Source organism: Chrysochloris asiatica, unplaced genomic scaffold (genome assembly GCF_000296735.1).
Source record: "Chrysochloris asiatica unplaced genomic scaffold, ChrAsi1.0 scaffold00087, whole genome shotgun sequence".
Lineage (NCBI taxonomy): Eukaryota > Metazoa > Chordata > Mammalia > Afrosoricida > Chrysochloridae > Chrysochloris > Chrysochloris asiatica.
The window spans coordinates 7116129-7130449 of NW_006408605.1; the positions used below are offsets into that span (position 1 = coordinate 7116129).

Sequence of the window (14321 nt, forward strand, 5' to 3'; positions counted from 1 at the left end):
TCATCTGTAAATTAGAAGTAATTGTGCAAGTCTCCACTGACTAAACTGTATGATGTTGGGGATTGTCATCATGTGTTTGAAGGTGCTTTGAAATCTGTCAAGCAATATATTTCATATTCACTATGGTTAGTATTTAAAAGACTAGTCAGCATTTGCTTCTGTAATAATTCTACCACATTCCCTTGTTAACTATTTTGTTGTTAAGTGCCAATGAATCGTTTCTATCTCATAATGACCCTGTATAGGTTTTCTGAGGTGGTCCAGTGCAACACCAGGACTCCCATATTGTTGTTGTTAAGTGCTTTCAAGTCAGTTCTGACTCATAGCAACCCTGTATAGGGTTTCCAAGGAGCAGTTGGTGGATTTGAACAATGGACCTTGCAGTTCAAACTGACCTAGAGGCATCTACATAGCATAGAAGGATCCTATAGTACCACACCAGGACTCCTTAGGTGCGAGAAAAAAAATGTTTCTAATGAAATTAATAGGAAGCACATATTAACTAGAGATTCTTGGAGAATCAATTGTTTAGGAAAAACAGTAGATGAGTATTTTGAGGCAAACCATTATATATTTGGAATCTTGGTGTGGCGATGCAGAGTAAGCACTGGACTGTGAACCCAAAGGTTAGTGGTCCAAACCTACCAGACAGTCTTTGGAAAGCCAGCCTATACAGGTTGCTATGAGTTGAAATTGAGTCAATGGCACTTAACAACAACAACAATATATATTTATGATACCTTTGAATTGGTTTCACACTTCCCTTAATGGTCTTATATAAGTTTTAAGTGTTTTTATTTATTTATGTCTTTATTGAGTTTGTTTGTTTTTTTAATTATTAAAGTGATAAATCTTTAATTTAAAATTTTCAGACAATATGCATGTTTATAAAGTAGATACTGCAAGTCAGCTCTAAGCAAATATCACTCATCCGTAATAACCACCATTAACAGTTTGGTGTTTGTATCTCCTATCCTTCCAAATATGAGAGGACTTCAAAAAGTTAGTGTAAAAATTCCATTATTTTTTAATTCTGTTTTCCACAAACTGTTTGAATCCCCCTACTATTTTCTCTGCGTGTTTATGTGTATATAGTAGTTCTGTGATATATAAATCAAATTTAAGTAACATATGGTACATATAGTTCTACAGTTTACCTTTTTACGTAATTGTATGCTACAAAAATCGTTCTATGCAAGTATATATAGAGATCTCCCTCATCCTTTTAAAACAGATATGTAGTATTCCATCTAATATAATAAATATTAATCTAATACTGGTAGACTTTTAAATCATTGACAGTATTTTCACTAATATAAATGATATAATAGTGAATATTCTTGAGCATGTATTTCTGTGTACTGTTTCACATTATTGTATGTTCCTTGGTGTTTTTGCTAAATCAAAGGATATGCATATTAAAACTTGATACTTTCTATCAAATGAACACCCCCACAAAAAATAGTGTTTATTCTTTAACAGTAGAACAGTGCACTTAGTGACTGTTGATTCTAAAGGCTTTTGCTTTCTGTAATATACAAAATAGAATTTTAGAAATGGAGAATTTGAAATTAACATCCCTAAAAGAGACATTGGGCATTGAACTCAGTTCTTTCATTCTTCATTTAACCAATATTTGAGTGTTTAGGTGTTTTCCAGATTTAATTTTAGCAGTGAGTGAGAAGGCAGAAATCCCTGTTCTCGTGGAGCTTTCATTTTAATGGAGAGTAGAGATAATTACGTAGATTAGAAAAACACATAATTATGACTTTGGTGGACAAGGCTTTAAATATCTTTTTTACCTCTTTTATATGTCTTTTACTATCCTGCTCCTATCCTAGAGTGGTGAGATCAAGTCAGTGGATCCCAGACTGATCCATGTGATGCTGATGGACAACTCAACACCTCAGAGTGAGGTACAGTAATGAACTGAGTCTCTGGGTAGACTTATGAGTTTGCAATATCTTGTTATGTAGGTCCCTTGTGTGTCTATTATCCATGAATCCCTTTTGTGTTTTATCTTTGGCCACTGTACATTCTATCCAGTTTCAGGATGATGGTTTCAAGAGCGAGAACTGTCCGAGCCAACCTTTTTAACCATAGCAATGTTCCCTAATGGCTTTTAAATCCAAGACCTAACTATTTCTTCTTACCGTCTCTCAGGACAGGTATATTTGAACAATGGAAGAGAAGCTACATCCCCTTCCATTAGTAGTGAACTCTGAGAGGGTCTGTATTCTATACTCCCAAGAAGAATCAAATTCTGGCAGGTGCCTTGTCCAGTGCTCAGTACACAGTGGAGTACTCTATAATTATTGTGAACCAGACCAACTCTTGGTTTATTCAAAATTATCATAGCAAAACAAAAAGGTACTGTATAAATCAGTACCTGACCTAATCAAGGAATCCTCCGTAAGTATCCTTCAAATTACAGCCAACTGTCCATACATTTCTTATAGTATTGTAGCACTTCTGTCATACTGTTGTCTTGACCACTCCTGCTAAATATACAGTCCTTTATATTTATCCAGTCATGCTTGACTTAATAAAAACAAGATCAGAGTAGGAACGGAAGAATCGGGTACATTTAATAGCTCTTTACTATCATATTGTTGTTGTTGATAGTTGTCATGAAGTCAACTCCAACTTGTTGTACAACAGAATGAAAGATTGCCCAGTCCTGTAGGATATGTGTCTTGACTGTGTTTATATGGTTGAAAACACCTGTTACTTTGATAGTATATTGTTGTAGTTGTTAAGTGCCATCGAATCAGTTACAACCCATAGGGACCCTGTATAGCGTTTCCGAGGGCAACTGGTGAACTTAAAAGACTGATCTTGCGGTTCAAACCAACTTTGCAGACCAACACATTAACCCACAGCTCCATACCAGGACTCCGATAGTATGTTGTTAAGTGCCGTGGTGTCAGTTCCAACTCATAGCAACCTTGTATATGACTTCCAAGGAGCAGCTGGTGAGCTTGAACCACCAACCTTGTAGCTCAAACCGATCTTGCAATCCAGTGCATTAACCTGCAGCACCACACATTAACCTGCAGCACCACACCAGGACTCCCCAAATAGTTTATTCAAGCCCCTTTTAGTCTCTTTCTTATTTCCTTCATTCAGCCAGATATTGCTCAGCTGGCCAGATGTAGCCAAAGAGTACTGGTCTCCATATCCTCGGCCACCTAATCATATGTGAATAGCTTACCAACAATTGTTGTTGTTAGGTGCCATCGAGTTGGTACTGACTCATGGCGACCCTATGCACAACAGAACAAAACACTGCCCAGTCCTAGGCCAACCTCACAGTTGTTGCCATGCTTGAGCCTATTGATGCAGCCATTTTGCCAGTCCATCTCCCTGGGGGTCTTCCTCTTTTTATCTGACCCTCCACCTCACCAAACATGATAATCCTTCTCCAGCAACTGGTCCCTTCTGACAATATGTCTAAAGTATGATAGACAAAGTTTGGCCATCTTGGCCTCCAGAGAGCACTCTGGCTGTACTTCTTTCTTTTGGCACAAATCTGTTTGTTCTTTTGGCAGCTGTGATAACTACATATCAATTATGCTCAGGGAATAATGGTAAGTGGCTACTATGAGCCAGACTCACTCTATAAGTTGGCTGACTTGAGTTAGAGTTGGGATCTGTGATTTGTCAGCAGTAGATGGTTGATTCTTTCCTTTCCAGCTTTGCCATGATATGACTTTCTTCTTGGCTAGTAAAGTACATTGGAACCTGTAAGCACTGGAACTCAACAGGACTGCTTTGTTTTTCTGGGCCTCACAAGTTTTCTGCCTTTGACAGGATACAGTCTTAACCACCTTTTTATTGCTCTCTATTAGTAGCACAAATTTTTAGTTTTCCTTCTCTGACAGGTTTCTACCTTACACAGGCTCCTGTTTTCACAGGTTTCACTGTATAATTAATATGACAGTTCTGCAAAGTTTTACAGTAACTCAGAGACCCATATCACCTCAACTCCTTAAAGTGTGAATATGGATGAGTAAACAAGAAAAGAAAGGAGAGATTTCACTGATAGCACTTTTGTAGTTCACCACACTGAAAACTGGTGGTAATAACCAAACAAAACCCACTGCTGTCAAGTTGATTGCGACAAGCAGATGGAATGAAAAAAATGCTTAGCAAAAAATAGTTCTTGAATGAAAGATTTAGAAACTTAGATAAGGTTACCAAAAATGTGATGGAAACTGAAGTGAATCTAGAGCTTTGTTTAAAAGTTCGAGAAGGAAATTAAGGGAGAAACGATGGAGATTAAGGTGGTAAAAAACTGAAAAATATGGAAATCAGAATTGGCAAGAAAAAAAGAGAAAATTGGATAATGTTTCAGTTATAACATAATGATTACAAATAAAGGCAGATCTATACAATGAATCTATAAATATTCAAAGACAGTAATTAAGATGTTAAATTGCCGTTGTTATTAAGTGCCGTCAACTCAGTTCCGACCCATAGTGACCCCGTATAGGGTTTCCAAGTTGTTAAATACTGATGGCTAAATAACCGCAGGTCATTAGTTTAATATAACACCAACACATGTTAACTGAATAAAAGTTAAAAGGAATACTTGCTTCATGATAGAATCTACAGAGCGTTCCAGATAAAAGCTCTTGCTGCACAAAGGTTACATTAGAGAATCTTAACTATGTCTGCTGCTTTCTCCCCCTCATCCTTCTCAGGAATGGAGTTTATTTAGAGATTGCTCTTATTATCCTGTATCCTCTTACATTGTCTAACCTCTCAAATAAGACACAAGTAAGATTTCATGAGATCTGCTGAAATTACTGGAAGGGATTGACTGGTGTCTGATAGCCTTTCCACCCCCAACTTCTTTCCACCTCCATGTTTAATGCTTTGAATTAAGGTCTGGGTCATTGAGTCTTTATAGTTTTTATTGCTATCTGAGAGCAATTCAAATCTGTTTCTGCTGGGCTCACTTTTCCCTTGGTTAGACTCACAATTGTTGGTTTTCCTATATTCACCCTTTCAAAATGGAATTATTTTCTGCTTTGAGTTTTTTTGTTGAAATTGTTTTCAGTAATGGGAAGCATTTTGAATGAAATGGGGAAAAACATTTTTTTGAGGCTTTTGATACAATTGTTGTTGTTGTTATGTGCCATGGAGTCGGTTCCGACTCATAGCGACCCTAAACAGGGTTTCCGAGGCTGTAAATCTTTACGGGAGCAGACGGCCTCATCTTTCTCCCGCGGAACCACTGGTAGTTTTGAACTGCTGACCTTGCAGCTTGCCGCCCGATTTGTAACCACTACGCTACCAGAGCTTCTTAGTGGAACTCATATATGTCCCAAGAGATCTCTGGTGGGGTTAGTGAAATGAGGCACATTTTTTCAGATTCACACATACAGGTCATATCATTACATACACAGGTCACATATTATATGTCAATACACATTAAAACTGGGATAGCAACTTCCCATTAAACCTCAGAGGTAGGAAATGTCGGTGGGTGCTATAGGTCCCACTGGTAACAAAAGAGTTAAGTAACATAAGTTTTTAGTGACTTCTTCTGAAAAGAGGAGATAGTCATATTTCATTACTAGAAATGCAAATTTCTGTTGAATTAGGAGAAAATTATGTAATAATGATTTTAAAGTCAAGAGATAGACGAGCTGCCAGCCTAGAAATTTTAGATTTTCTGCTCTAACAGTCTATTTTGTAAAAGAAACTACACAAAAATTTAAAACCCTTTTAAGGAGGTAGTGCATTTTATTTAGGGGAAGGTTTGTTAAGTGAATTAACCTGTGGCGCCTTCAGATAAGCACTGCACTGCTAATTGCAAGGTCAGCAATTCAGACTTACCAACCACTTCTTAGAAACCCTGTACAGGGTCTCTGTGAATTGTATCTGACTCGATGACACTTAACAACAACCACACCGGTATCTTGAGTGTGTGTTCATAAATTGAGTCACAGGAAGATTAGCGCTTGTGGACAAAGGGAACGTCTTAGAACCGACGTTGTTGTTGTTGTTATGTGCCGTGGAGTCAATTCCAACTCACAGCGAACCTTTACAGGGTTTCTGAGGTTGTAAATCTTTACAGAAGCAGAAAGCCTCATTTTTCTCCCACAGAACAGCTGGTAGTTTTGAACTGCTGACCATAAGATTAGCAGCCTGATTCATAACCACTACTAACAGACATTAGTAGTTGGAAATCTGTGGCTGGTTTGATTCAGAGTTAATGATTTATGGTTTGCACAGGATGGAAGACCTCTTGTAATAAATCTTTTTTTGAATTTTGTTTTGTAGGGGGGTACATTAAAAGCAGTAAAATCTTCCAAAGGAAAGAAGAAGAGAGAGAGCATAGAGGGGAAAGATGGCCGGAGGAGGAAAAGTGCTTCGGACTCTGGGTGTGACCCTGCATCAAAGAAATTCAAAGGAGACAGGGGTGAAGTAGACAGTAATGGGAGTGATGGAGGTGAGGCGAGCCGAGGGCCCTGGAAAGGAGGGAATACAAGTGGAGAACCAGGACTGGATCAGAGGGCCAAGCAGCCACCATCTGCATTTGTCCCCCAGATTAATCGCAACATTCGCTTTGCCACTTACACCAAAGAAAACGGCAGGACTCTGGTGGTACAGGATGAACCTGTAGGTGGGGATACACCTGTACCTTTCACTCCTTATTCTACAGCCACAGGTCAGACACCTTTGGCTCCAGAGGTTGGTGGAGCTGAAAACAAAGAGACAGGAAAGACATTGGAACAAATTGGCCAGAGCTTGGTGGCTTCAACAGCTGTGGTCACTACTGCTAGCTGTACCCCAACCATGGTGAGGATCTCAGACACTGGCCTTGCAACAGGGAGTGGGCCAGAAAAACAGAAAGGCAGCTGGCCACAGGCCTCAGGAGAGGTGAGTTGCTACAGGGACAGATATGCAAAATTTGTGTTGTTTCTTCTTTTACCTTCTTTTGTTGTTAACACATCAGAAAGCATCTCAAATGTCACCAGAAAAGGAATGTTTTTCAGATCTGTTTAAACTATACTCTGTAAATAGGCTTTTACTGCTTGATGAGGTAACACTTCTCTCATTGGGTAAATGTGTATGTTTTAATAACTTTATCAGCTCTATAAAGTCACCTGAAAAACTGGTCTAATCAAAACCTGATTATACAATGAAATTTAATGAGATGTTAAAATTCAGTTATCTATTTAGTTCACCTAGTGGCTGAGCCTCCACCAGGCCTGTAAGAGGCAAGGTTAATGAATTATAGTGTTGGTAATAGTGAACACTATAATTAAGGCTGTGTGCAAGCTACCATTACCAGCCTCTGTTTTCAGTTCATCTTTTGTGATACTTTCTCTTCAGGCATGGGCTTCTTTCCATGAATTGATAAGTCCGTAAAAGTTTGTGATTTTTGGTTTTTTCCCTCTGTAACTTCATCTGTTTAGGCCTTATCTGAAAAAGTTTGATGGAATTTATCACAGTAGTATCTAGTTTATAATGTTCTGTATCTGATAAACATATGCATGTATTATTACTAAAATGGAACTTTTGTGAAACACAAGTTAATATCAAGTTGACTCCCCATGTTTGAAACAATATCAAAATCAGTTGTATAGTGTATTGACTTTTTTTGACCAGAGTATGATTTATGATGCTTAACTCAAGCTGGATTATGAAATATAAAGATGAAATGCTTAGCGATTTATAAATTTTGTGAAAGAAACTACTGTTTGCTAAGTACTGTATATTATAAAGAATTCATAACCATATTTAAAGGAGCTAATATACTAAAATGCAATCATTGTAGGTATAGCAATAGCAGATAAAGCCTACACATACATTTCATCTGACTGCTTTACTTCCCCAGCAAATGCACAATTAGTTAATCCCTAGTGGTTCTGCAGGATAAGTACTGGGCTGCTGACTGCAAGACCAGCAGTTCAAACCCACCAGCTTCTCCTTGGAAACCCTATGCAGAGTTGCTGTGAGTCAGAGCCATCTCAAGGGCATTAACAACAACAAGTATGCAGGGGTGGGATGGGAGAAGAGGAGGACTATACATACAAATTTCACGTTGTTTCTTGGTTTGTCTTCTGGTGGTTGACCAGCATTCCCAAGAGAAGTACGTGATGAGATCTTAGTAGATTTCAAGTGTGTGAGCCATCATGTTGCTTGAGTTACTTAAAATAAACTTCATGTGAAAGGCCAGCATGGTTATAAATGTGGTTTATAAAATAGACCAAATTATACATGCTTAAAAGAGACCCACTGAGTAGCACAAGCTGAATAGATACAAAAAGCATTTTTCCAGAGAATTTGGAGACATTTCTGTGACTATGCTGATGTTTCAGCCTAGATCTTCTCTTGGGATATGATTTTAAAGAACAGAAATGGATGTTTCCATTATGATGCCAAATCTCAGGAAACTTATTCCCCCAAAATCTGAGTTGATAGCTCTTTGTCATCACTTTCTTAATAAAGGGAGTTGGAACTTAATCATTTGAAGGAGAATGAAAGATCATCCAAATTGCTTTCATTCAAGTGTGTATTTATTTTTAAAGCGTAACTTTAGTAGTGAAACATGAGCCACTTATGCTGGTTCCTTGAGTCATGCAGGTGTAAAGGCTCTTGGCCAAATCAAGGCTCTGTCTATTCTCTTCCATCTCTTTTTGTAGGGAGGGAGATTTGATGATTGGTTAATGTGAAGGAACAGAAAGATGAGCATTAATTTTTTTTAACTCTCAAATGACTTGAAGTAGTCTGTTAACAGCAAGGCTCAGGTTTCTGTACCTCTTACACAGCCCTCAAGGAAAGTCCTAATATATATTTCTCTTATATATTTAAAAAATAGCATAAATAAATTGAAATTCTACCTTTTTAACTAAATAACCATTTTGTGTATCTGGAATGTTTGTTTTTAATTGTGGTAAAGCATACAGCATAAAACTTAACCATTTTTAATATTTTAATGTGTACAATTCAAAAGGCATTTAGTACATAATCATGTTATGCAACCATCACCACTATCTAGTTTCTGAACTTTTTCATCACTCCAGAAGGAAAGCCCCATGCTTATTAAATAGTCATGAGATAATTTTTATCCCAAATGTTTGTTTTAAAGTGAATGCTTTGGAATATCATCCTTTACCTCCTAGAAATTATTTATTTAAAAAATTTTAGTTTGTAAGTCAAGTGTCAGGAACTGGGTTTTACTGAATTACCAAATAGTAAGGTAGAGCTCTTATCTACATGTAACTTTTCTCTCTGTATGTATATGAGGTGTGTAATATATATGAAAGTGCCCACGCCATTTATACATACAATCCTCCCATAGAAATGAACATAAATTTTTAAGATAAAAGAAAGGAAAATGTTTTATCAGTTCTAATTTGTTATATTGAATGTTTTCATTTGGTGGGTATGTTGGTATATACACTTTTGTTCTCTGGAGTCTTGGTAGATCCTCATGATAACAAAAGGGCTTAGTAAGCATTTTGGGTTTTTATGTCAGCATCTTTAGGTCTAACTTTAATTGAATAGATGCTTACTTTTAGGTGACCTTAGACCCATAAATATATGGCTACGTTCCAAAAGGGGTCTATCTTAGAGGCTTCTATTCTAGACTTATAAAGAGAATACTTTTCTTTAATTGAAATGGGCTTATAATAGAACTAAAGTCACTTTTGTAAGATGGACAGTTTGCAATAGCTTAAGTAAATAAAAATTTTAACAATAGCCCCTAAATTCATTGAAGTAGATTAATAGCACAAGGGTTACTAGTTATATTTCAACATGAAAGCTAATACCTATTCAAGATCCCTTTTCTCTAGGTTATTAGTCTCTTCACTTCTAAATAGGTACTAAGAAGCCTATCCAGACTAGCACTGTGTGAACCAACTGACAAATAGCCAAGTTGGCAGGATAAATGACGTCTTTCTATGTCTGAATCAAAAAATTTTGTGTGGTCTATGGTGGGTTTCTTTCCCAACACTGGTAAAATCCAGTTATAGGAAAGAAGTTAATTGGCCCATAAAAACTATTTATCTAGTAGTCACCTAGCTCTAAGAAAGAGATCTAATACTGTTACTAAAAACCAACATCACTAACTGAGGCTATCTTCCTTTCAGAATTCAAGAAATTCTATTCTGGCCTCTTCTGGATTTGGAGCCTCTCTCCCAAGTTCATCACAACCTTTGACATTCGGAAATGGAAGGAGTCAGTCCAATGGGGTTTTAGCCACAGAGAACAAACCTCTGGGCTTCTCTTTTGGCTGTAGCTCTACACCAGAGTCTCAGAAAGACACTGATCTCTCCAAAAACTTGTTTTTTCAGTGCATGTCCCAAACTTTACCCACCAGTAACTACTTCACTACCGTTTCAGAGAGTTTGGCTGATGATTCCTCCAGTCGGGATTCATTCAAACAAAGCCTTGAGAGCTTGAGCTCAGGCCTGTGTAAAAGCAGACCCGCTCTTGGAGCAGACACTAAGCCAGGCTCTAAGGTTGGCAGCTCTGTGGACCGGAAAGTACCCACAGAGTCCATGCCCACCCTCACGCCAGCCTTCCCACGGAGCCTTCTAAATACCCGCACACCAGAGAGTCATGAAAATCTATTTTTACAGCCCCCCAAATTATCCCGAGAAGAGCCCTCTAACCCTTTTCTTGCATTTGTGGAGAAAGTTGAACATAGCCCTTTCAGCAGCTTTGCATCTCAGGCATCAGGTAGCTCGCCTGCTACCACTGTCACCTCAAAGGCAGCACCCAGCTGGCCCGAGTCTCACTCCTCTGCGGATCCAGCATCTCTAGCTAAGAAGAAAACTCTCTTTATCACAACTGATTCCTCCAAGCTGGTGCCTGGTGTTCTGGGTTCAACTCTTACGACTGGGGGCCCAAGCCTCTCTGCCATGGGGAATGGCCGCTCCAACTCGCCCACCAGCAGCCTCACCCAGCCCATTGAGATGCCTACTCTCTCTTCTAGCCCCACAGAGGAGAGGCCAGCTGTGGGCCCTGGGCAGCAAGACAATCCCCTCCTCAAAACCTTTAGTACTGTCTTTGGCAGGAACTCAGGCGGCTTTCTGTCCTTTCCTGAAGATTTTTCACAGGAGAACAAAGCTCCTTTTGAATCTGTGAAAAGGTTCTCACTGGATGAGCGAAGCTTGGCCTGCAGACAGGAGTCAGACTCTAGCACTAACAGTGACCTGTCAGATTTGAGCGACTCTGAGGAGCAGCTGCAGGCCAAGACTGGCCTGAAGGGGATTCCGGAGCACCTAATGGGGAAACTGGGCCCTAATGGGGAACGCAATGCTGAGCTGTTGCTGGGCAAAGGCAAAGGGAAGCAGGCCCCCAAGGGCCGGCCTCGGACTGCCCCTCTGAAAGGTGATCATGTTGGATCTATACATAAGCTTTGCCCTGGCACTAGCTTCAACTGCCTATTGGGCTCTTGGGCAGGAAAAGCCCTCACTCTGGTGGAAAGTTCTATAATCTCATAGAATTACATAGCCAAAAGGGTCCAACAGAGACCCTTCATTGGACCTTTTGGTTCAAAGCAGATTGCATCTAAATCAACACTGTGATAGGATGCCTGTCCTGTATGAGTGGGTGGACATTTTTCATTATCTTATAATTCCATTTTTCCACAAACATTTTAAAGCCCCCTGTATGTTAATTGGCAGTCTGTTACTTTATGTCAGGAACTATTTCTTTGTTTACCTCATCCCTTTCTGTTTTGCTTTGGTCTATCCTTCCAATCTACTTCAGGAGAGTACTGGTCTCTAGTCTCGCATAGCAGCCATCTGTAGACTTGATGAAACAAAGGAAATCACTCTCAGTTTGCTCCTCTATAGGATGTACAGGATTTTACACCTCTACCAAAAATCATTAACTCTGTAGAGATCATGGTACAGAAATGTATAAGGGCGGGGCAGAAAATCCTGTGGTAAAGCTGTGGTCAGTGGGAATTGGTGTTCTATGGGAACCCAAATGGCCTTAATTAGTAAAACAAACCCTTGAGGTGCTAACAGCAGGTAGAAGATACCTTCTTGGTTTTCCCCATGCCCAGCATTGTTTCACTATGATGTGGTACCTCTCACAAATGCTCTGTGATCCCTAGCTTCCTATTGAAATCTCTTTCCTCCCTGCCCTCCCTTTCTGTCAGAGGTGAGATATCATAGGCACATGTCCAAGCAGAACAAGGAAGAGTAGCCCAGGACAGGTGTTTGTCTCCAAGAAGTTCATGTTATTCAGGACCCACTTATACGTCTTATGACCAGTCTCTTCTCTGTCCCTTACCACAGTTGGCCAGTCAGTGCTGAAAGATGTGAGCAAAGTGAAGAAGCTGAAGCAGTCTGGAGAGCCCTTTCTGCAGGATGGATCATGCATCAATGTGGCCCCTCATCTGCATAAGTGCCGTGAGTGCCGCCTAGAGAGGTATCGGAAGTTTAAGGAACAAGAGCAAGATGATTCCACTGTGGCCTGCCGTTTCTTTCACTTCCGGAGGTACCCAAGCTCCTCTCTTTGCCTCTTTCCCAATTTTCATTAGTGACACATAGCTCCCACTCTCTCTGAAGATGTAAACAATATAACTCATCATCTTTCTCTTCACCTTCCTTAGTCCTTTGCTCTCATATTCTATACTGAGACTATACTATATAGTAGCCTCTGAGTTGTTTGGATGTGAAATGACATGTGGCTTTGTCCTTGGAGAATCGAAGTTGAGTAGTCTCAGCTGCAAACCCCTGTGCAATATTGAGTTATTCCTAACATGGGCTCCACTTGAAACCAATAGTATAAACAGAAGAACTCCATTTTGTTTTGTGGATCTGCTTGACCACCTACTTCTCTCCAGTGCTAGAGTAACTTGAGTCATGTTGAAGAGAAGGGGAAATGTGATTGAGACATGATATAGTGAAGAGTCTTTGAAATAGTACTGATGAAAATACTAGGACAATCCCCTGCTTTTACCAAACAGTAGCTATTTAATCACTGTCCCTCAACCTCGTGGTAAATTTAGGAGTTTCTTCTAAGCAATCTTCCAAGAATTTTTCATTTTTACAGCAAAAGAAGTTAAGTGGTTTAGTCATTTATTGTGGATTCATTTATTCAGCCAATATTTACCAAGCACTTGATGCATGCCAAGCCACTTTCTACACATTTAGTATTCAAAAATAAACAAAACCATCAAATTCCAGACCTCAAGGGGTCTGCGTTATAGCTGGGGGAGTCAGGCAGTAGATGAGAGGAAAAAATGTTGAGTATCACATCAGTTAATGAGTTGGACTGCAAGGTCAATTTGAACCGCAAGGTCGGCAATTCAAGCTCACCAGCTGTTCCTCAGAAACCCTATACAGAGTCACTATGGCTTGGAATTGACTCAATGACACATAACAATAATACGTACTGTGAGAAAAATTAAGAAAGGAAGGAAGATTAGCATATGTGAGGGATAGGGAAGCTATAGGACACCCTAAATAGGTGAGATTTAAGGAGTTAGCCACGTAGCTTTCTGAGAAAAAATTATTTTAGGTAGAGGTAATAGCAGTTGCAGTCATTCTGAGACCAGAGCATTCTTAATGTTTTCATGGAACAGAAGACTAGGTTGGCCAAAACACTATGTAGGGTGGGTAGGGGGTTGAAGTCAAAGAGTCAATGATGGTGCCAGATTTTAAAGGGCTACTCAAAGGGATTTGACTTTGATTGGAGATGGGGGGGTGGGAGGTTAGGAATGTCATTGGAGGTTTTGAGCTGATGGATGACACTAAAAAGTATGTTAAAAGATCATTTTGTCTTCTTGGGAATAGAATACTTGAGCGTGGTGGCAAGGACGAAAGCAGAAGGAAGTGAAGAGGTTGTTGAAATGATTCAGATGAAAAATTATGGTGATTTACACCGGGAAGTAGTGGAAGTGGTGTTGAGACGTGGCTGGATTCTTTTTTAAATTTTAAGAGAATGAATTGGCTTGAACTGGAGAATGTTCAAATATTGATAACTTCAGGTTTGGGATGACCCATGTCAAGGCCCACTGGCCATATCTGGTCCATTACCTGCTTTGTTTGTTTTTCATTGTAAATATGCAGGTAACAAAACGTTGTTGTTAGGTGCCATTGAGTTGGTACCAACTCATAGTGACCTTATACACAGCAGAATGAAACACTGATCGATCCTGGGCCAACCTCACTACTGTTGCCACGCTTGAGTCCATCGATTCTGCCACTTGGCCACTCCATCTCGTTGGGGGTCTTCCTCTTTTTCTCTGACCCTTCACCTTACCAAACATGATATCCTTCTCCAGTGACTGTTCCCTCCTTACAATTTGCCCAAAGTACGAGAAACAGAGTTTG

At 39.5% G+C, this 14321-nt stretch overlaps 1 protein-coding gene across 1 annotated transcript in view; it reads left to right on the forward strand.

Annotated features, from left to right (window-relative positions):
- KDM3B (lysine (K)-specific demethylase 3B) overlaps nt 1-14321 on the forward strand; it is a 104707-nt gene that overhangs the window by 33757 nt on the left and 56629 nt on the right. The window contains exons 6-9 of the mRNA XM_006866121.1: nt 1842-1916; nt 6295-6894; nt 10116-11361; nt 12279-12480. Of these exons, the coding sequence (XP_006866183.1) occupies nt 1842-1916; nt 6295-6894; nt 10116-11361; nt 12279-12480 (2123 nt within the window). The remainder of the gene's footprint in view (nt 1-1841; nt 1917-6294; nt 6895-10115; nt 11362-12278; nt 12481-14321) is intronic.